This window comes from Primulina eburnea, chromosome 13 (assembly GCF_022965805.1).
Source record: "Primulina eburnea isolate SZY01 chromosome 13, ASM2296580v1, whole genome shotgun sequence".
Lineage (NCBI taxonomy): Eukaryota > Viridiplantae > Streptophyta > Magnoliopsida > Lamiales > Gesneriaceae > Primulina > Primulina eburnea.
Window position 1 is genome coordinate 17,349,748 of NC_133113.1, and position 23,918 is coordinate 17,373,665.

General features: G+C 34.7%; 1 protein-coding gene across 2 annotated transcripts; it reads right to left on the reverse strand.

Annotated features, from left to right (window-relative positions):
• Positions 1-7,168: 7,168 nt before the first annotated feature.
• Positions 7,169-21,515, reverse strand: LOC140810662 (serine/threonine-protein kinase EDR1). Of its 2 annotated transcripts, XM_073168529.1 has the most exons (14): positions 21,033-21,511; positions 17,804-18,226; positions 16,711-16,814; positions 14,510-15,141; positions 14,027-14,389; positions 13,660-13,700; positions 13,108-13,176; positions 12,427-12,527; positions 11,247-11,325; positions 11,065-11,163; positions 9,451-9,519; positions 9,268-9,317; positions 7,659-7,835; positions 7,169-7,571 (listed from the first exon to the last, which is right to left on the reverse strand). In XM_073168529.1, the coding sequence occupies exons 1-14, from the start codon at positions 21,402-21,404 to the stop codon at positions 7,436-7,438; spliced, it is 2,715 nt and encodes a 904-aa protein (XP_073024630.1). In that variant the 5' UTR covers positions 21,405-21,511; the 3' UTR covers positions 7,169-7,435. The 2 variants fall into 2 exon arrangements, with proteins under 2 accessions (XP_073024630.1, XP_073024629.1); XM_073168528.1 differs by having other exon boundaries at positions 14,027-15,141; positions 21,033-21,515.
• Positions 21,516-23,918: the final 2,403 nt, after the last annotated feature.

Genomic DNA, 23,918 nt, shown 5'->3' on the forward strand with positions numbered 1-23,918 from the left:
AACAAGATGGAGCCGACCCTTGAGGAGTTGGTGAATATGCTTGTTACGTTTGAATCAACCATCAAGAAAGAGAAGTTGATTCTTTATGTGGGTTCTTCATCTGGTACGAAGATTGATCCACATGGGAAGGGAAAGAAGCGTTCTTTCCAACGTCCCAAGAAGAACGTGCCCTTGTTGAGGCAATCTCCGAATCCCGTTGTGGCAGCCATACCAGTTAAGGCTGACAAGACTAGTGATGTTTGTCATCACTGCAAGAAGCCTGGACATTGGAGGCGTAACTGCAGGGAATATCTTGCCCAGAAGAGTTCTGGAAACGGTATGTTCTAAATTGAAGTAAACATTTCAATTAACTCTACTTCTTGGGTATTAGATACCGGTTGTGGTTCACATCTCTGTAATGAGTTACAGGTGATGGGAAGAAGTAGGAAGCTTAAGGAAGGTGTGACCTTCTAGAGGATGGGCAATGAAGCAAGAGTTGTTGTCAAGGCTATTGAATATGTTTACTTATTGTTGAACAATAGTTTTAAGTTAATGAGATGTTTTGTTTGTACCTAATTTTGTGAAAAAAACATTGTTTCCATTTCTATGATGATAAAAATGGATATTCTTGTTTATTTTGCCAAGGTGTTTGCAACATTTACATGAATGAATGTTTGATTGGTACTGGTGAACTTGAACACGATTTCTATAACTTAAAATTGAAAGATATTCCATTAAATGTCCATTAGCAGACACCATATGAGATATGGATGAGCCTCCCAAATATTCTTATCTTAGAATATGGGGAGCCCTGCTTATGTAAAGCAGGTAGTGGGAGATAAATTGGATAGTCGATCCATTTTATGTTTCTTTGTGGGATATACTCAAAGACAAGGAGTTGACTTTGAGGAAACCTTTTCACCAGTTGCAATGTTCAAGTCTATAAGGATATTGCTAGCCATAGCTGCATGGTATGACTATGAGATATGGCAGATGGATGTCAAGACAGCCTTTCTTAATTGGGATATTAAGGAAGAGATTTACATGTCTCAAACCTGGAGGGTTTACATCTATCGGAAGTGAGCATATGGTATGCAAACTTCAAAGATCTATTTATGGTCTAAAGCAGGCATCTAGGAGTTGGAACCTCAGATTCGACAGTACAATCAAAGAGTTTGGTTTTGATAAGAATCCTGAGGAACCCTGTGTGTATAAGAAGGTCAGTGGGAATGTTGTGACATTCCTGGTGTTTTATGTTGATGACATTCTAATTATTGGGAATGATCTAGGAATGTTGCAATCAACTATAATATGGTTAGCAAGTCAGTTCTCGATACAGGAGTTGAGTGAAGTATCTTTTGTATTGGGAATACAGATCTATAGAGATAGATCAAGAAGATTGATTGGTCTCACCCAGTCTACATACATTGATACCATCGTGAAGCGGTTCTCGATGGATGAGTCCAAGAGAGGACATCTACCAATGTGTCATGGCATGTCCCTATCCAAGTCTATGTCTCCCAAGACTGATGCAGAGATAGCGGCAATGATAAGCATTCCTTATGCATCTGCAATTGGTAGCATCATGTATGAGATGATATCTACACGTCCTGACGTTGCTTTCGCACTAAGTGTAGTGAGTAGATATCAATCGAACCCCGGTCTTCCACATTGGAAAGCTGTGAAAGACATCCTCAAGTAGTTGAGAAGGACCAATAAATTGTTCTTGGTCTATGGGGTGGAGAACTGAAATTGGAAGGCTATACCGACTCTAGCTTCCAAAACGATATCGATGACTCGAAGTCAACCTCTGGGTTTGTATTCATGCTCAATGGTGCTGCTGTCTCTTGGAAGAGTTCCAAGCAAGACAATACTACGGATTCCAGCACAGAGGCCGAATACATTGTTGCATTAGATGCAGCAAGGGAGGCTGTTTGGATAAGGAATTTCGTCTAAGAGTTGGACGTCATTCCTAATGGAGTTGCTCCTCTCCCGGTGTTGTGTGACAACACGGGAGCTTTAGCTCAAGCAAAGGAGCCAAGGTCTCATCAGAAGTCCAACATGTATTGAGAAAGTACCACATCCTCGGAGAGATTGTGGAAAGAGGAAGAAGTGTCTTTTGACATAGTCGGCTCCGCAGATAATGTTGTTGATCCACTAGCTAAGCCTTTACATGGACCATTATTCGAGATGCATCGCGAATCAATGGGTTTGAAGCATATGGGTAGTTGGCTCAAGTGCAAGTGGGAGATTGTTAGAGTAGGTGCCCGTCGAGCCAAGTGTTGGCCGATTGTTCACAATGAAACTCTATGTATAAGCAATCTTTGTTTTAATAATATTTGAAATTATTGTTTTGGCAAATCTTTATCTGTATACCCATGCTAGTTGCATAGATAAAGACCTTGAATATACAAATAGTATAAAGAATATGAGATGCTCATATGATGAGTATCATGAAACTCATATTTGGAATACTGTATATTCTAAACAGTTCCTAGTCGATTCAGCCGCTACTAAGAAGGATATAGGCCGCTAGAGTTCGAGACTAGTATCTGCGATGTGAGTACCATGTTTCATTGGTAGGGGACATTGTGATGTCCGAGCATGCAGATAGGTGCTTCTGGTAGAGTGCATTGAACAACCCTCCATAAAGGACTTTCCAAGTGGTTCTCACTTATCGAGTGGAAACGTCCTGGTTTATGGTTGTACACCATTAGTCCTTATGACCCGGGACAACATTGAGACTCTATGTGCTAGAATTACACTTTGACTTGTTTACCGACTCTCATGGGGTCATCAGGTGGCAAGGTTGGGTGTTCTGTCGAAACATATAGGAGTCAATGCATTGTAGTCGGGGATTCACCGCTTACCTTCGGGTATGGATATCCTATGTGTTATCATGTGTATGTAGGTTGAAATGTCTGATCAGAGTATGGTGGTAATTATGAAAGAGTTTCATAGATTACACCATCGATGCAACTACGACATGACACATAGTATCGATTCATTGACAACTCTCGATAAACCAATGGTTGTCGAATCGATCGGGATATATGTGTTGAAGGGACCGTACTGTACGCTAAGCATAATTGAATGGTTCTTGCAGACACTATCATTTGATACCTAGGGAATCATGTAAGCGATGCTGCTAGGCGTTTAACATGGTTGGTTGGGTACTATCAGACTTGAGTTCTGACATTCTTGTTATCAAGGAGTTGATAATTAAGAATGGAGCAATTGGGGTATGCTCATATAAGGACATGTTTAGTCCGAATCACATGGAGATGTGAACCCACTGCTAGTTGTATCAATGAACCATTGAGGGCCACACAAGTACTAGCTTTCTAGATCCCGTTGAGAAGAGAAATAGTTCAATGTGTTGAACGACTTATAAAGGAGTTTATAAGCGTAAAGAAAAATTAGAAGTATGACTTCTATAAAGGAGAAATTAGTTCAATGTGTTGAACGGCTTATAAATGAGTTTATAAGCATAAAGGAAAAATAGAAGTATGACTTCTATGAGAGAAATGTAAATTTTAATTTATAGAAGTGTTTCTAAATTAAAATTTGGCCAAACAAATAATGTATTTGAAAATTGTGATTTTCATAAACATTATTATGGACTAAATTAAATTAATTCAAGTGTTGAACTAATTAAACACTAGTGGGCCTAGTAAAGTCCAAATAATTAAATTAATTCAAGTGTTGAATTAATTAAACAATATTGGGTCTTGTAGAGCCCAATTAAAAATAATTATTAGACTAGTGAGCTTGAGTAAAATCAAGCAATGGTTAAATGGTCTCAAATGTGTTTGGGATATTTAAATAAAAGTCCGTGGGCTTTGTAATTGTTACAAACCCAAATAGAAAGGCATGCAAGGGAGGTGAAAGGTTGGGAGACAACTTTTTGTATAACCAAGGCTTGGCATGCAACTTTTTTACTTTAACTTTTCCCACAACCAAAAAAATGTCTCTCCTTCTCTCCTAGCATGAATAGTGGTTGAAATACTATTCATCCTCTCCAATTTTTATTTCTTCAATTGTTGAGGAAAGCCTACACTTCTCAATGAAAAATACTCTAATTTTTCTAGTGCAAAATTAGGGTGGTTCTAGCTAGTTGGTGGTGGGCCTAATTTTGAAGGAAAGATTCAAGAACAAGGTGAAGCTTGTAGATTGTCTTGTCATCAAGAGCTTAGTTGTATATCAACTAAGTTGGAGGCATCATCAATCTCAAGAGATTGATAGGTACATTTCTTAAAACATTATGAATGTCATTTTGTGTTTTATTGTATTTGCTACACACTTTCACTAGGTGGCCGAAATTTCTTGATGAAAATTAAAATTTTTAAACTTTCGTTGCGCTTCCGATCACCGTAACCGATCCCCTTTCAGTCTTCATGTTTATATGAAAAAGAAATTTCTAGATCTCCCATCTACTTAAAATTGAACTCTTATATTTAAAAAATTTCAGTAGGGATCATCCAATTTCAAAAAAAAAATCCCAATTGTGCAACAGGCGTCTATTATTGAATTGATCCGATAGTGAAGAGGAGCTCAAAGTATTCGTTCCCAGTCGATTATATAATTAAGATCCGCTTTTGCGTAAATTCCTTCCTGGGTCTCACTCCCACCTTACTTGCCTGCCCTATAAATATTGGCTAGCTCAGATAACCAAACTTCCGGGTTAGTATTTTTGCATACCTACAGTAAATTTGTTCTCTTTGGTTTGATCATTTACTTCACACAATTGGGTTTACATTTTCTATATTTCTTTGGTAGTGGAACATATTTTGATTTTACTTAATGTAATCTTATCAAGAGTTTTATACAGAATGTCTTAAGCTACGTTGTTAGATTTGCCTTTTTCTCGTCTTGTGAAGTCCGTTCACGTTGGGTTTTTTAAATCATCTAAGGTTCTCCACGAGTAAAGGAAACATCGGTATTTTTTTCATGATCTCCTTCAGTCAATTAGTAATAACATACGACATATCATCATGTTAAGCTGCAAGGTGAGCTTGTATTTTGATATGAACACCGAAATCTTGCTGAATAAGGCCATAGATATTGACTATTTATAGGTCGAGATAAACTCGTTCTTATACCATTTGTTAGAATCGGTGGAGGTGTATAGATAAGATGAATAAATATCTCACAAAATTTTCTTCTTATGAGTTGAATGAATCTCAACTGGCGTTAGCAGTCAAGTTTAAATCTCGATCTTTTGAGTGCAGTAGACAACTTGAATAATCAGTGCAGAAAAATCCTAATTGAACTTAGTGAACCAAGGCTTCTCAATATCATCAAATCAGTAACAATCAGACAAAAAAACGAATGAAATGCATAAAGATATTTGCACAGAGACTTGTTTATGGAAGTTTGAAGGACAAATCCCCTCTATTTTTCCTTTTTTTTTTTGTTTTCACAAAGATTTCACTAAAAAACTTTGATAATTAAAAAGATTGCAACTATTCATTTTAGCAGGATTTACCAACTGCCTTATTGAAATCCTTCATACACAACTTAAATACTTTTGAATGAAATCCGCATATAAAAACTATTTCCATCAGTTACAAAAGTCACATTATAAATGATAAATATTTTGTTATTGAAATCAGATAAAGCTTGAAGCATGTGCTTGATAATATATCAGTGGGGCTTGAATCTCATATAACAGATATATGCAATTGGCAGAGTATGTAGAGAGCATTTTATTTCTTGAATTCGGCCGTATATAGAGAGATTGCAATGTTCAGATTTCAACGGCTATAATCCAGCCGTACTGAGATCATAATAAAAATAGTACTAAATGTCATGTGTTATTTGTCTTTTTCCCAAAATGGAATATGACAATAAACAATTGAATTACTGATATAAAACGGTCATAATAAATGTCTTTATACCCAAAACATTCCATGAAACATGTGATTGTTGATTATTGAGTTTGTATGGATAAGGAAAAGTTTAGAGTTCAGCAGATACCAAGATTCAGTAGGGCCAAAATATATTATTTCAAATTCAGTGACAACTTCTCATAGTACATCTGAAATATGTTTTTACTGAATTTTACTTCTTTGCAGAATTTTATATATTTTCAGTTAGCAATTCATCAGAAAAACTTATAATTTCCAACATATATATGTTTTGGTTATAGCTATATATTAATTAGTACATAATGAATCTAATAATACATCTCCACACAACTTAATTTTTATCTAATTTATTAATTTTAGCATGTAATAAAAGAATGGGATTGTATAATTCATATTCTAATTACTAATTTAATTGATCTAGAAATTCATATCCACATTTAAAAAACGTTTCCATTGAATTCACCCAGTCACAATTTTTCCGTCGCATATCATTTCTTGATTCATTTCCTATAACTCCTCCATCCCATTTTAATTTAAAATAAATTTATTTTATATATAATAATTAATTCATTTCTTCATCCGATTCAATTTTTATTTAGTATTGTTCAATTCACTTCTTTCCACGTTCGCTTAATTTTAATTTTAATAATAATATTAAACCAAATTTATATTTACTCTGATGCCGTAATTTTAAATGCTATTTGTTAAATAGATGGTTAATGCATTGTCATCAAAATTAATAAGTCTTAACTCAATTAAGTAGGGAGGCAGTGGGAGTTGTATGTAACTTATAAGAGATATCACACCTAATTAAATCCATTTATTTTTTTCATTTATGCCCCTATGAATATTTTTAAGAGTTGTATGTAACTTATAAGAGATATCACACCCAATATTTTACCTAAAATTGGAGGGCTGAATGATCAATTCACAATATGAAAACTGTGTCTTGCATCCAAAATCACCCTAGTCATGGCCTCTAATTAAACAAACATCTTGCTTCAAGGAAATATAACTGATCGTAAGGAAAATACATCAGGAAGTTACCAACTCAGACGCACAATGGACATTCATTTAATAAAAACAATAACTTAAAAAAAAAAAAAACAGAATAAATGCTGATTATTGTCCACATGAGAGTGGACTAGTTATGCAAGACTTCAATGACTCCACAGGCCATTACCCAAACAAAAGGATTTACTGCAGAGACAAACAAGATGGACCTATCGGTAAATATCTAGAACCCAAAGAGGTGCACTTTACCAAACATAGAAAGGTCCCAATTACACCGAGCCCATAAAAATACAGAAGAATCCAGGTTTAAGTAGCAAGGGAAGACAACAATTGATCAATACAGAACCACAATTGTAGGCAAAATTTACATTCACCATCCTGTAAAGAAGCTGGAAAAATAAAGAGCTGTAAGTATAATTACATGCACAAATCTTTTAACTTAAAATACACTTTGTGCACTTATATATCAACTCAAAAAATAACAGCAAAATCACATATTCACATCTGACGAGGATCACAGCAACAAAATTCTGTTTCATAGAAGCATTGACATTTGGGGAACATATTCATCTCTAGGTAGAATTTAATGTGTTTTGTTGTGGCAAAGCTGCAGTTGGATGATGCTCCACATGTGAAGGCACAACTAGTCTCTGCAAATGCTTTAGTCCGACAGAGAGCTGTGCAAAAGACGGACGTAAATTGGGCTCACTGGTAACAAGGCAAGTAGCGGTTAGTTAAAGATAAACCAGAAAAAATAGGAACATTTGAAAATTATACGCATGTATATACACGTACGTTTGCCAACATTCACATATTATCCTTGTCACGAGAGGATCAACTTCTTTGGGGATTTCAAGTCGGCGATTTTGAAAACCAACAGCACCCACAACTTGTATCGGGTTCATCTCATTCCAAGGCAATTTGAGTGTCGCAAGTTCCCACAGAATAACACCAAAGCTATATACATCACACCTGTGTAGTTCACAAAGAGAACGGAACAATTTTCACAAAAAATAGCAATCTGTCATATTATTATTCTCAACAAAGCTAGACAGGTGAATGGTCCCCCTTTACACGCCAAAACAAAAGGATTGAAATCCCCTGATACACGATTAAATTAGCAAAAAATTGTTTTTCACTTCATCGACGTCTCTGAAATTGAAACACAGCTTTCATACCCTGATACAAGTATACAACAAATAAATGTTCGGGCAATGCTCATAAACTCCTAAAATAAAATTAATGAACAGGTGAAATTTTAAGAGAAATATCAAGGAAATAATAAAGAGGTTGAAAAGGAAATGCAGAGCAGTTATTTCTTGGGATAACATCAGGACCAAGTAAGAAATCAGAACAAAAAAATGTCTCTTGAGTGACTTTTTCTCGAATAAAAGAGTTAGAGCATCTCCAACTATAACACCACATTTAGAAATGGCTCCATGCGCCACATGTGTTTATTTTTATTTTTTCTAAAAATAGTTTGCTATATTTTATTATTTTATATTTTAATTAAATAATAAATTTTATAATGTTTTTTTTATTATAAATAACTATTAAATTAATTTATCTGAAAATTAAAAAATTTTAATACTTTGAATTGAAATTAATTAACTATAAAAACTATAAATTTAACAAACAACCAAATTAAATTACTAATGCATTAAAAAATGTATAAATTACGAATAAAAAACAACTAATATTACGAAACAACAACTGATAAACAACAAAATTGCAAATTTTTTTCTTGTTGAGTTTCAGTGTACTCAAGCATATTTGGATCGGTTATTTTACATATGTGTTGTATTATTCATTTAACATAAAATGCTCGTTTTTTCCTTCAAATTTATGTTTTTTAATTAAAGAATATTTTTATTAAAAATAATAAATGGTCAAATAATTAATTCAAATTTTAATAAATAAATCATAAGATTTAATTATTAGTAAACCATAAATAGTTATTAGGAAATAAAAATATTAATGCTGAAAAAAAGAAGAATATTATGAGAATATTATATTACAAAGCAGAATGTAGGGGAGAATGGTTGAAGATGATTTTATGTAACACCAATGTAGTGCAGAATGCGGTGCAAATGTAGTGCAGAATGTTGAGATGACCTTGTATTGTTAAAGACATGAATATACCGCCTAAATGCTACATAAATAATTTATTCATAGACACCAGCATCACCTATGGATTCCATAAATTTAAATGGTGCAAAATAGCGGAAATGGTTCTAGTAGCCATCCACCACAACAAAAAGGATTCGATTTTCTATGTCACACAAAGTATCGAACAATAAGAGGGTATAAATTGTTCAGAAAATAGATTATACGAAAGTAATACGAACACAGATTAATATCATGGCGCACGCACATCACAAAAGTTGTAAGCAACTAGACTCACTTCTCATTTGAAGGTTCATTTCGGAGAATTTCTGGGGCCATCCACTCGGGCTATAGACCACCAGAGCCACCAAAAAGAAAAGAATGTCAAAAGGTTAAAGAAAAAAAGGATCAACGATCTCTAAGATTTATGTCTAGCATCTGCGCATAGAGAAATCACTTGAAGCTTAAATATCATGCTCACCGTTCCTGCGGTTGACTTGGATGACAAAAATGTATTGTGCTTCAAGCGTGATAATCCGAAGTCACACACCTACATAATATTAATGTGCAAATGATGAAGACAAACACAAAATAAACAAAAAAAATCACAGGTACTGATAATAATTGTGCTCAGTAAAACTTTAGTTTATAGCAATAGCAGCAACACGTCCTTTGAAGAGGATGAACTTAGAGAACCCATTGAAGATAATAGCTAAAAACGGTAAATCGTGGTTGAGAGTCTCTTATTTCAAATGAAGATTTGTTGTTTTGCTTCAATAATTTTCTTTATTTTTTTATTGAATTTGTTCTTCGGGATTGGGATTTGCTTATGTAATTCTTTGAGAGGTTATTATTTCTTTACTATCTGTGAGAGGAGAGAGCATATTTCTCCAAGAATTTTTTTAAATTTGCTGCAAAAGGAAAATAAAAAATTTCTGAAGAGATAAAAATTGCTCTTTGGGAATTACCTTCAACATTGCATATATTAACTTTAGATAAAATCCCACAATCCACATCATGCTTATTTGAGATGCATAGATAATACGACATATGAATGCTCTAGATACTTAAAGGAGGATACAATTAAAAGTAAAATGTACAGAAGAAAATTATAGTTGTAATCACAATGATGAAAAGTAACAAGTGTATGTACGAAGTTATTCTGTTTAGCTGCATCAAACGCCCCATGCATTTTGAGGGGTTACTTTTATTATCATATCTTTGAGGACAGCACTTTATTTTTCTAAAATTATTCAACTAAAATATGATTTTGTAGTACCCCCATCTGAAATTGGAAATAATCTGCCAAAAGGCCCAAAACTCTAAGAACCAACATGAATAGTCTCTTTCATCTTTGCAATCCTACTGTATTTAAAGCGCTAAACAATAAAAAGAAAAAACACGAAGTTGTGGTAGGAAGAAACACTTCAATTTTTTTCAAATCAATGATCACCTGATTTGGATTTGAATGCAGTCTATTCGCCCATATGCCAAATAAATATATTTTCAGCATAGGAACAAAAGAACTGAGGTATGGACTTGAGCCTTATCTACGAATTCTCAATAATCAACCCCTCTACCAAATGCAAGTTTCTAATTGCTATACATAGGCCATAACTTTTTTATTGTCGCAGCAGAATGTTAGTGCAGAAGATAAAATCCTAGAAAGAATTCATGTTCTTTAAATTACCTAAAGATATAGATAAGAGAATAAAATTAAAACCTCATTAAATGCACCACCTCATGCTCCTGGACAAGGCATGTCCATCCCATCTAATGCAACGTGATATAACATTAAAATTATTTATTTAATTTTCCAAAAAACCTAACAAAGGTAAGACGGAAAATTTTATTGACAGAAGCTCAAATTTTCCTCTCTCCCAGGAAGCTTGTTAGCGTAAGGCTCTAATCTACTAAAAACGTTTTCCCAATGGCAAGCACGCACATACTCTAGCATGGATTTCCTTCCATCATTTTCAACTGAATGTATATCTTAACATTGATTTCTACGCGGAAACGGAAAATAAAGAAAGATAAAAAAAAGTGGTAAGTCTCAGGTAAGTATTTTAGTGCGAAAATCCATGATAAGATGTACCTTGACATTCCAATTGTTGTCTACAAGAAGATTATGGGATTTCAAATCACGATGAACAATTGTTGGCGTGCTAGTATGTAAGCAGTTCATGCCTTTTGCCTGCAAATATGGCATCTATAACATGAGATAAACAATAAGAGGTGGCAGTGTCTTGGGGATGCATCCAAAATAAGCATAGATACCACATCAAGAGCCATCTTAATTCTCCTTTCTTCATCAATTTGACAATGAGGACGGTGTATAATCCGGAATAAGCTTCCTCTGAAAAATCGCATTGGATGAGACGATGAGTTGAGACTCACTAATTGCAAGACAAGCAAACGTAGCTATAGTAGGTAATTATCTATGAGTTTAGATTTTTAAGACTGACCAAAAGTTTATAAAGCAGAATAAATTGGATCATACATATGTTACAAAATAATTCTTTCAAACAAAATGATTAAAATAATGCGGAAAAAATCGGAACATTAAGAAAACCTAAAAAAGCAACAACTAAAAAAAAACCACAACAAATTTACATGGTCCACTCAAACTCAATTTAGATTGCATCCACGAAACTCCTACAAATATTTCACTTTATGGAGAAAAAGAATATCATTTGACAAGGGTTTACAAATACCCGCTCTCTCACAACCCTCACCCCAAGTAAACCCACTCAAAACCTCAGCCCGGAGTACACCCAAAAGAATAATTTTTCTAGCTTTCACAAGAGAACCTCACTTTTACGCTCAAATTCTTGGGAATAACAAAAAAAAAATGTTACTTCTCTCTCAAGCCTGGTGTGTGAAACGAGGAGAGGAGACTCTATTTGTAGGCTCCTATGGTAATGGCACAATTACCCTCCTTTATTCCTTGTGTGGCATATCAATTAGTCAATTCCTCCAATTGTTCGCATGGTAGGATTGCACATGGTTTACCATGTTTAGCATGCTAATTTGATGATATAGAGAGCCATAGAGAAATAAACAACTTCGTTCTAATTTTGATAATAACTTCATGCCCAAGGAACTCTCTTTTGGATTCAAGAAACAAATCTGATAGTCCACCAGACCTTTGAGTTAAAAACTGACCTCCTAGTTTAGATATCCAAGCATTGTTGAGTACATGAAAACCTTGCCAGGCATGAAACCTGTAACTACCCATTAGATGCTACTAAAACTTCAATAAGTGCTCTTATAATAGCACTGCCATATGAAAGCTAACACAACACAAAAAATGATATCTCATTTGACAGCAAAATAAGCAAGTTTCCCACCGATAAAATCAAGTTAGTTAGCAAAATTATATGTAAATATAAACTTTTTCACCATCCTATTCAAAGAATAACAAAAAATCGCTAATGAAAAGGACAGAAAAACATGCCGTGGCAGAAACTCGGAGACAATAGAAAGATTTGGTGGGCGAGTCACTGCACCCATAAAAAGCACAATATTTGGATGTCGTAACCTGCGCATGATCCGTACCTAAAACCATAAACAGCTACTAATCACCTCTAAGACAAACAAAAAATTTTAGACAGTAGCTACAACAAAAAGATAAAACATGGACTACAAACCATCTTTAAGGTGTGTATATAATATTCTACAATTTTGGTTGACCGTTGCCGCCAAACCGTTTAAAGAATTTAAGGGAAAGAAACTCTTTCACATGCAACGGATTAGCCACATTCAATTATAAGGTGAAATGACAAATTACACACAAAATTAAAACGCACAACTCATGGTAAGTTGGTAACAAACTAATAGACATTATTGTCGGAGGCCTTTTTATTTTCCTTTTTGTGTGTGGGTTGGGGTGAGTGCATGCTGACAAAAGAGGATAAAAATAACTTTTTGTTTTGGATCTCCTTAATTGAATTCACAGGAACATCAAATATCTTTTCAGGACCTTTCATTGATAGATGCAGCAAAAAAATTATATATATCTTTGTACAAAGGATATCAATGCATTACCTCATAAAATTAAATCAGAGTTTTACATAAAAGATCAAGATATTTCAAATAAAATGACTCGCGGTTATGCAATGAATGGAAAGATTCTTACTTCTCTTTTGAACTCATCCAGAGCAGCGCCTGAGAAATCTTGGTCAAGAAACTTCTTCACAGCAACCTCCTGTGACCAAATTAGAGAGTTTAATCTAATAATAATATCTTGCAAGTAAAAAGTGATCCCCTTCAAATGCATGAATCATCTACATCAAAACCGAGAATAAAACGCGAAATTACGAAATATACACCATTTTAAGACAACAAATAATATAGAAATATATATAAAACTACTGCAATGTCACATGGACAGAAACACATGTACATATACATAGTACATAAATCCGTTCACATATAGATGTAGCTTGTAGATGGAGGGATGAGAGAGATAAAAATCCAAGTAAAGCACGTCTCTTCATGGAAGAAAATGGAGTTCCTTCAAAACTTTTGAAGTGGTGGGTTCACGTTAAAAATTAGCTATAAACGAAATGACGAAATAGAGAAACACGTGGTTCCTCACAAATATCCCAACAGGATCCGTCTAAACAAATACAGTTCACATAGTTTCTGCTTTAACAATAGAAGTTATAAGACAAACGAAAGAACTTACAGTATCATTCCACTCAGCATGGTAGACCTCCCCATACGAACCTGCAAAATACAAAGTGCCCATTAAATGAAAACTCGTAGACATGAGGAGTAATGAAAAGCAATCCTATACATCTCTCATGTAGTAATTGTGACAAAAGCTAAATAGCTCTGACCGGCCCAAAATAATTTTTAAATACGACCACTAATTTTCTGATAGTATGAACAATGGCAAGTTGACAAGCACAAATAATCAGTCATGACCGCTGAGTCAGTCATTGAAAATGTTCACAAAATGTATTTCAAGGAAAAACACCGGCAGTAACATGCAAACATTAGGCATTAAAATATAGTAAAAGCTAAAGATCTTTAACAGCCAGTAGTGTTACCTAGTCCGATCCTTTCACCGATAACAAGATTTTCCCAAAGAATTTCACATTCACCAACATCATCAATCACTGTAGCAACATACTTAGCACTTAAATCAACTGAACGGCCAGCAACTTCAGTTTCCCTCAGTTTCTTACTGCTCTCAGTTAATCTGTGTTGCATACTTTCGTCTTGAGGTCTAGTAAAGTTATCTCTGTGGTCTTTTGCTCCCGGTTCTTCACTTAATGAGTCCTTAACATTCTCTCCGTAATATGTTTCCTTATTAACCAAATTAGAAGCTTCCCCAAAGCGCAGTGGACTGATTTTGGTTTCAGCATTTGCAAATTTTAAACCATTACTAGACATAGGAAGAGCATCCTCATCTGTATCGGAATCAAATGATTTTTCAGAAACTTTAAAAGCTTTGGATTGAACATTAGCGCTTCTTGAAATAATAGATGGCATATTGTTGTTATCATGTCCTTGCGTGCCCAAAAATATACCTTCCACAATACTGAATTCATTTCTCTTAGAGACCTCACTCTGTGCATTGAGATTATTCCGCATAGGCGCAGGAAGCCGGCTATTTTCAATGTTGTTGTTTGGCAATTGTAGTCTGTCAAATCCATTAGCAAGATTATTCTTCGTCATTGACTTGTCAGATCCTTTTACTTGGAAAGGATTGAGATCAGCAAAAAGATTTTTCGAGGCTTCGGAACTCTTAGGACTGTATGGAACCACATTTAGCTTCATTTTTGAGCCATCACCAGCTGGTTTAGTTCCACTACTCCCTTTAACAAATGAACTCCCATTCACCTGAGATGAGATATGATCCATCGATTTAGCACAAGGAAACTTTTCATCTAGTCCAGAAAAGCCAGCTCTATTATCAACACTAGTATCATAGATCTTATGTAATGCTTCGGGCTCTACAGAAACAGCACCAGACGACCAGTGATTTCCACCATTGGAATTCTGATCGGGTTTTTGAGAAGAAACTTTGCCAATTTTATTTGTATGAAGAATAGGAAGTTTGCTTTGTTGAGGATTGAATGAATTCAATGGGGTATCTTTTGCAGAAACATCAACTGGAATTAGCGTCCCTGGGGCTCCCATAAGATCAACCAAGCACTCGCTGAAAAAAAAGTAACTCATTTAGCTGATGCTTGATGCTATATAAAGAACTACATAAAAATACAAAATTAATTCATTAGATCTACACCACATTCTGCATATTATGAGAAGATGTATCATACAAGCAAAAGGAGAAGTTGAGTTGGAAATTTTAGCATGATAGCGGTTCTTTAGTAAGACAAAAACTCACCCAATCATTGGTAACATTCACGCAAATCAAACTAGCCAAAATTCTAAAAGCAAAGAATAAAATATGGCAGGACAAAAACCACCAAAGACAACTAATTTGATGAAGCATCTTAGTTGAAACAGCAAATAGGTGATTTCATGTTTCAGGACTTCAACAACTAACTAGCCACAAAAAACAAACTTCGCTAGCTTAGCAACTATATCCTGTTGATTATCAATCAACCTGCGCAAGAAATCTAAGTATTTTCACATTCAAGAGTGCGAGCACAGAGGTCCTTGATCCTCTTTCTGTACAACAGGGCTATTAACGTTTAGAAGAACAGTCAATCAAGCCCATGGCTAACAGTTGTGTTAAAATTTAGAGAATCAAACGTAAAATAAAGAGAGGTTGAAAGCTAATGGAACTCCTGTAACTTGTTAAAGATAAAAAGGCCATGGATATAGAAAATTCTATAATCCTTTTTCGATCAAGAGAACCTCCGTTTAGGATCCCATTTGAATGAACAGAAAATTCTATAATTTAGTCATCAATGAAGGGAAGAAAGAAGTTTGAAATAAACTTACATACATCTCTATTGCCAAATTTTCCAAAAGAATTCCCTTAGACAATATGCATTAATGAACACTACTCACTTGCATCTCATCTAACAACAAACAAATGCGCACACACATTAACTCTTGATCTTTCTCCATGTTAAAATAGTTGATAGAGTCATCAATCTGATGTCATTTACCTCCAGACTGTATATTGCTTATCTTATATTATATTTACATCAGCCTGAATTTTAACTAGACAGAAATTCTAGTGTCCTAATCAAAAACTGTGTTATACCAAGAGAACATCTTTATCTTCCACTTCCACAGCAACTGCAGCATCTTCTAGAAGACTAGAACTACATCATTCATCTCATATTTTCAAAACAGACGAGGCTTTGTTTGCTAATATTTTCCAAAAACATTTATATCTTTTAAAACAAGAACAGCATACAACCTCACTTTCATTTTCTTTCTAAATACTAATTTTCATATTTCCCTGTATAAGCATTTCTTTATTTCAACTTTTCACCCTTAAATATAGAGATGAAAAAGGAACTCCAACCTGCATGCACTAAGGTTATGCTTGGATTGATGATTTGAAATTACGGTTTTGAATTTCAAAAGCAGATTCAATTGAAATTTAAACCTATTTCATATCATGTTAATCAATTTCAATAGTAACTGTGATGAATTTCAAATAAAGGTAAGATAGGTGACATTTGAATAAATTCTTCTCCAAATTAAAATCATCAATCCAAGCACAACCTGAGATTCTTCAAATGGCAATATTGTGGGGAAAATTTTATCCACCAAAGTAAAATTTAGGGCTACAATTCCAAATGACCTGTCATCTTGAAGCTTTACGATGTTAACAGCATCATCCTCAAAACCCGTGTAATGGCTTCCCTTCACTAGTCTACAAGGTATCCCAACACTATCACACAGTACCTGCATGAAAGGAAACAAAAATTGCAGAACAGCACTGGTGCAACAGAACTTGATGGCAAGAACATTTGAAAGCATTATACAGGGGTCAAGATGTAAATTTGTTTAAAGTTAGGCAGATCAAACTAATATGTTCCAAACAGTAAAAAACCATATCATGCACACTTAGCATCTTCATTGGCATTACCAGAGAAAATGGATGCTTGGCAATGGATATGATGAGAAAATTGTAATAGCGGATAAGCTCCATGATATTGAGTAACACGAATATTTAATCATTATTGTCTGTCTCCTTGTTCAAACCACATTTCCGCAAATATAAAAGTCTTTCAGAAGCTTGAGATCCAATGGTTTCAACAAGTTCTACAAATCAAGCTTCAACTAAATTAGACCAAAGGCTCAAAGAATTAGTTTGCAATTGAGTCTGATGATTATTTGTTTCCTATCTCACAATGACCCAAAGCCAGGAAAACCACATCAACATAATGCTTCCTATGCATGAAAGGAAGCAACGATAAGCTCCAATGTCTAAGATGGGAAAGCTCTATTGATGTAAAAGTCACCTCTTGCTACACCTCACTTCCCTCTTGCCTAACATTTTCCATTTTCAAAGCTACAGAAGCTATCAAATGACGAAAGCAACCTCATCAATTCATTTGGATGATATTCAAGTTATTCGTTAAATTAATATTTCATCAGTGTCACGACAGCATCATCAAATTTCCTAAGAGATCGGCATTTTTTTTTATAAAGTTCTCAGTATAGTAAGTTGGTCTAGAAGAAGTCCCCAATGCATGCATATGGAGTTGAACTCATCTAACCAAAAGTCTGAGGCTCCCTAAAATGATCAGTTACATATCACTGCAGCTCTGCACTAAAATATATTGAATAGATTTCTTTCAATTTCATTTTTTTACTGCCTACGCAAAGTTGTATCATACATGTGTTGGAAGGCAAAGAAGTAGTAATTGGTATCCTCCTAATGATGTTACCTTGAAAAGCAGTGCGCGGTGCCGTGAAAGGCCAACTTGTAGGGATCCAATAGGAAGCACTGTGGTATGAAGAGATGTCCTCAACTCGATGCTTCTTTCCATCCATTTAGACAAAATAAGATTTGCATCGGGTACTGGGCCTCCTAGGTGCTCTGTGACAAGTTCAGCTAGTCTTTGTATAAGCAAACCAATTTCAGTAGTACGGCAGTCTAACATGATGCATTGTGATATTTGCATCAACTCTTCCAAAGCAGGGTCCAATTTTCTGCTAACTAAAACAACCTCATAATCATAACCTCCATCACTGTTTTCAAGATCTGTAAGAGATGGCATGTTCCCTCGAGCTGCTGAATCTGTAGAAACATTATATAAATCATAGAAACCATCCACCACTTTCTCCTCGAAGTCTAGAACTCCATAATTCTGACGGATAGCAAACAGGCAAGAAACCATGTTAGGAATATAATTTTCTCATGAACACCTGATATCAACAGAGAATTTTTAGAAATTCACAGCACTAAATTTTGGCATCCAAATGACCTCTTATATAAATAGCCAGCAGTCTCAGTCCAACACCAATAGAGATAAATCTAGATTGAGTCCAAAAGCACAATCTGGAATTCATGAGTTTGTAGTTTTGTTGTGTAGGGAATCTATTTTACATTAAGACCTCAGTATGTGCAACATTCAGAAGTATTTTGAGTTCTTTTACATTATCCAAAAAATCCACAATTTTTCACATGGAAGAGACTCAAAAAGTTAGTCCATTTTCCCTAAAAGCAGCAAATCTATAAGTTTGTTCCCATTTCAGACCCAAAAAAGCAGCTTCCTAATCACAGTATCACACTATTTCCCAGCTAGGTAATTCCAATTTTATTTGTTGTGACACTTAAAAGTTATGAAATTATTTTGATGATTTCACACACTAACTTTCAACAACAGCTTAAAAAATAAAAAACGAAGACCCCCAATAACTGGAACCACGTAGGTAAGCAATGCATTGAAGTAATTCCATCACATCACTTTCCCTTCGAATTAAACAAAAAAGAAATCATGGAAACCAAATGCTCTTGACAGCCTTTCTGGCAAATCTAACCAAAAGTCCATCAAAGATAAAACCGAAAATTTTCTTTAATTAAGAGTTTCAGTGGATAAATCTTGTAGACAAGTGTCACATCATGGTCAGAGCCAGTTGCACAAACGAGTCTGAGCAAAAAAAATTTTGCAAAACTAGGCCTCTCTATTTATATTAAACCAGCAGACTGGCACACGCGATGCTGTATGACACATTTTTATATTTCAAATGTATGGTTAAAATATGATATTTTTCTAAAATTATATAAAAAATCAATTTTTAAGGCATAAGATTTAATATTATAATATTTTAAAATTATGAAATAATATAGTAGCTATTATTTGAATACATATTATTGCCAAGAAAAACATGAAAATCACAATTGCAAAGTTCAGCCTAAAATCCACGGAGAGAAAAAAGAGAAAATGGGGAAGTTATTTTACTCACATTTGTAAAATTTCGATTTTGTGAAGTGAAGAAGTTTTTCATCAGTTTTTTACCTTTCTTGACCTTGCACCTCATGTGGTTTCACTTAATTTGCAAAGTTACAAAAGTAAATTTATTTTGTTCATTAGGTGTAACAAAGACATACCAAAGCAGGTAGTATAGGTGTCGCACACTTAATAAAATAATATAAATACATTGTAAACAAGGTTCTAAAATCCGTCAGACGCTAGTCGAGTGCCAGACCAATGCCTGGCGCCTGTCTAGGCTGCCTAGACGGGGACTAGACGCCGATAAGCAGATTCCACGATATCAAGATACTTGTAATGGTTCTTAGAATAAATATCAGCCCAAACTTTGTTAAAATCCAATTGACACTTGGTCCATTCCTCCCGCTTCTGCTTAAGGCAGTTCAAGATAACAGGCAATCTAAGAGAAATCAAAATAAAGAAAAAAAATTCCCTTAAAACCTGGTTTGATTTTCTCGAGTGCGCAGAAGTATGCAGATGAAGAAGATGAAAGTGGTGCATGAGGGTAAACGTAAGCCAACAAATCGTATTTTTAATTGGGTTTTCAATCCCAAAAAAAATTAAAAGCAGAAACCTATAATTTTTTCTTATTTCATGTTATGGATTTAATTGGGCTTCCAAAAAATAAAATCCCAAAAAATCCCTAAACGCCTTGGCCTGCCTAGGACCGGCTAGGTGCCCTGCCCGCCTAGCACCTTTTCGGTGCGGTCGAGCGGCACTAGATGACCACCTAGCCTGAGTTTTAGACACTAACTGTAAAAGCCTAGTTTTGCAAAAATAAAATAAAATAAAATTGCACAAACCCATTTGTGCAAATCCCCCTTATGGTCATGGACTAGATTGACAGCATCATGGTAACGGGCTATTGTTCATGAAACTTTTAATCAACCAACATTTATTATTATCATTATTATTATAATTCGGTTTCTAGTTTCCTATTACTGCATCACCTTTTTATAGTAGAAATATATACTGATAAAGAAAACATCACTTCTTTTCCTTTCAGGCTTAACTGAGCTCACCAAATATTTGTGCTAGACCCAATCTTATATGTGTTTATGTTTTTCACAAACCATCCAGTGACAGTGGTTGAGGCAGACCCCCAACATTTCTGTAATATACGCTTACCAAATACAAGGGGATCAAGCCTACCTCCAGCAATCAGCCATCTCTTCCCCACACTTGACCAAAAAAATTGGAATAACAGATCAAAAACCATATGCATATACACATAAGAGAAATATAGAAATAATGACACGATCAAAATCATAAAGAGGAAAGATTTTGGTTGACAATTAACAATAAGGTACACGGACTCACATGATTTAGAACTAAAGAATAGCAAGCACTGAATCATACTAAAGGCAGCATTCATCACATGAATACTGTAATTACATGTCGGAAGGAGTATTCATGAGATACATAGAATCCGACTACAAAATGCAAATTACTGACTGCTATGAATCAAAGAAAACATTTCTCATCATCATTCATGGAAGACCACAAAGGACGCGCGTCTCAAGATTAAGCAATGGAATCACTCAAAACACTAATATATCGAATAAATGCATTAAAATAAAATAAAAAAATTGCATAAAAATCTCAAAACAATAATGGAGCTCCAGAACATGTAAAAGGAGATATTTTCATAAAGAGCAAAAAGCAAGCAAATGGAACTGACCCAATAGCGGCGTGACAGCATTTCGGCAGCACTGATGGCGCTGTCTGCGGCTCCCACGCTACGTATCAGGGCCTTCTCTCGGAAGGCAGACACCTGACCCGAAGACGACGCGCTCAGAGCTAAGGCCAACTGCACTTGGTACTCCTCCTCCGAAGAATAATAATCTTGCTGCGGACGATTAGTATCACCAGAGGAATCATGACTGGCAGATGAACCTACGGCAACGGCGGCGGTAGTTGGAGCGTTGGAGGAAGAAGAGGTGGTGGCCCGGCTATCGGAGGAGGAGGACGTCGGCGACTGCGGAGGGAGTGGTTGTGGGGTCTCATTAGAACGGTTTGGCTGGTGGTGAAGCTTCTTGAAAATGTGTTTCATCCGTCTTCTTCTTGCCTTTTCTCGCTAGTCAAATTTCTTTATTCACGCGTATGAGCAGATCAGCTCAACTTATATTCTAAGCCAGAAATAAGGAGGAGACCCAATTCAAGACGAAAAATTAAATCTTTTTTTTAGATTATTTTCGAGTAATAATAATATGAATTTTTCTCATTGAAAAATTCAGAAGAAATTTTGAGATAGTTGGTACAATTTCGTGCAAGTGCGTGACTTGGGTATGCTGTATGTAAATGTTAGGGCCGGCAAAAATCACGAAATTCTCGACTCTTCCCCACTTCCGACCCGGGCCCGACCCGAGTGGTCAGGAAAAATCAGAAAATGGATCAGGAATATAGGATATAACCGACGGGATTCCCGACCCGAATATATTAATAATAATTTTATTAGATTTTAAAAAAAATAGGAAATCTGTACAAGGGTTCCTGCTTGTGGACCCTATCCAATTTCATATTTTCATTTTGTTTCAGGCTTTTACCTATCCTCAATTCCTCATTCCTCCAGCGCCGCCCCGCACATGAAACTGAAAGTCGAAACCTAATTGGATTTCGGGGAAGTGTTTTATTCTTTCTGCCTCATAGCTTCAGCCTTCAGGTGCCAGAAAAATCATTTCTATTTTTCTTTGTTAGTCTGAATCTTCTATCAAATATTTTGTTTTCGTTCGATCGGTACTTTTTTCTTGTTTGCTTTCGTTCCCCTAATTTCTAGCTTTGATTTCAGATAACTACACTGTTGTTTTTGCCTTTAACTTGTTCAATCGCTAGTTTTTTATTATTATTTTTCATTATTTTTTTATAATAATATGTTGTTTGCTCATATGTTATTTAATTGAAAGACTTTATTTTCATTTTTTTTTATAATAATATGTTTTTATACTAAAGACTCAAAGTGTGTAAGTTGTTTGCTCATATGTTATTTAATTGAATTCTGATTTTGGAATTTTCTTTCATCAACTTTTAGATGCATGTGATTTCATTAGTTTATATCCTAAGTTAGTCATATGAGACGTTTCATTGTGATTTCCCCTTTCTCAAAGCAAACTTTTCATGGATGTGTTTTTGTTAAATGATCTTGCAGACATAGTGATAATTGCTTTGATGTTGTATTTGCTTGCAGATGCCAGGGAGGAAGGCAATTAGGGAACTATATCTAGTGGTGTGATCGGAATGTATGTTGTGAGATCATTCTCGCCAGCAGATGTACGGCCACTAACACCTCGTTGTCATAATTGGAGAGAGTTTTAATTAGTCCCTCGATTCAGATTTATGTTTCTTCTAGCTTAGATTTTATTTTTCGAGAACGTTGTGTTGTCTTTTACTGCAACGTTGTTTCTGTGTAAGCTTCTGAAATTGTTATATTTCGGTTTATTTATAATTTATTAGAAATATGCTTTAATTTACAATACTTATGTACATACTACACACTATGTCATGATGTTCAATGAATTTTTAAAAAAATATTTATCGGGATTTTGTCTCCCTTCTCGACCCGATCCCGAACATTCGGGTCCCGATATTTGTCGGTTACGGGATCGGCAATCTTTTCTATTCTCAATTCATATCAGGACAGGGATCGGGTTAGGGGGTTACTGTAGAACCCGATAAATCAGATTATGTATAAGCAATTGATAATTAGTAGATTTAAATTGAAAATGATTTCTTTTATATTTAAAGCATTTTAAAGTTGTTTAGTCATGGTTATTTATTTTAAATCGCAAAAGTTTAGTTTTGTCTTTTCAGTTAAATAAGCGAAGCCGCACTGGAGTCAGAGTATTGAGATAAAATTTAATAATAAGGAAATTTTCCTAGACTCAAGTTAAGATAAAGAATAAATTATTTTAATGTAAAAGAATGTTTAAGGATTTATTTAATTAATTAGAGATAAGTAGTAAATAAGTCCTTTTATGTCCGATAATTTAATTAAAAGCCTAAATTAAAATGTGTGACCAATTGAGATAAGTTAATCTAGGCTTATTTTATTTAAGAAATTATAACTTAACATGTTAATAATTTATTTTAAGAATTAGCCATGCATGCAAGAAAATTATTATCCCAAATTAAATTATTAATTTACTAAAATACATAATTAGTGTTTAAAACTTTAAGAAGATAAAATTCAAAAATTAAGCGATTTTCCCTCCATTTAATAGTAAGATTTCGGCCACCTCCTTTAGAAATTTAAAATGATTGGCAACTCTTCATTTTTAATTTCTTTCCTTAACCCTTCATGATAGAATAATTCCATCAATTTAAATCACACTAATTAATAATTAAACAATATTTCTACCCTTATTTGATAAGAAATTTTCTGCCATCTCACCCATCAAACCAAATAATATCAAATCATTTCCTTCTCTCTCAAACTTAAGGATAAAAAAGTTTGTATCTTGCCATTCAAATCTCCAATTATCTTGCAACCTTCCCATTCATTTCCTAGCCTTGTCTCCCTTACCATTCCACCGAAATTCAGAAGAAAACCTGTAGAACCCGTAATTAGACT

Excerpts from the sequence above, each read along its gene's own strand:
- LOC140810662 (XM_073168528.1), bottom strand. The coding sequence starts at position 21,404 with ATGAAACACATTTTCAAGAAGCTTCACCACCAGCCAAACCGTTCTAAT. Across the intron at positions 11,326-12,426 it reads GTCTCCGAGTTTCTGCCACG|AGGAAGCTTATTCCGGATTA; the intron begins GCATGTTTTTCT and ends GCGATTTTTCAG. Across the intron at positions 9,520-11,064 it reads ACAACAATTGGAATGTCAAG|GTGTGTGACTTCGGATTATC; the intron begins GTACATCTTATC and ends AATATTATGTAG.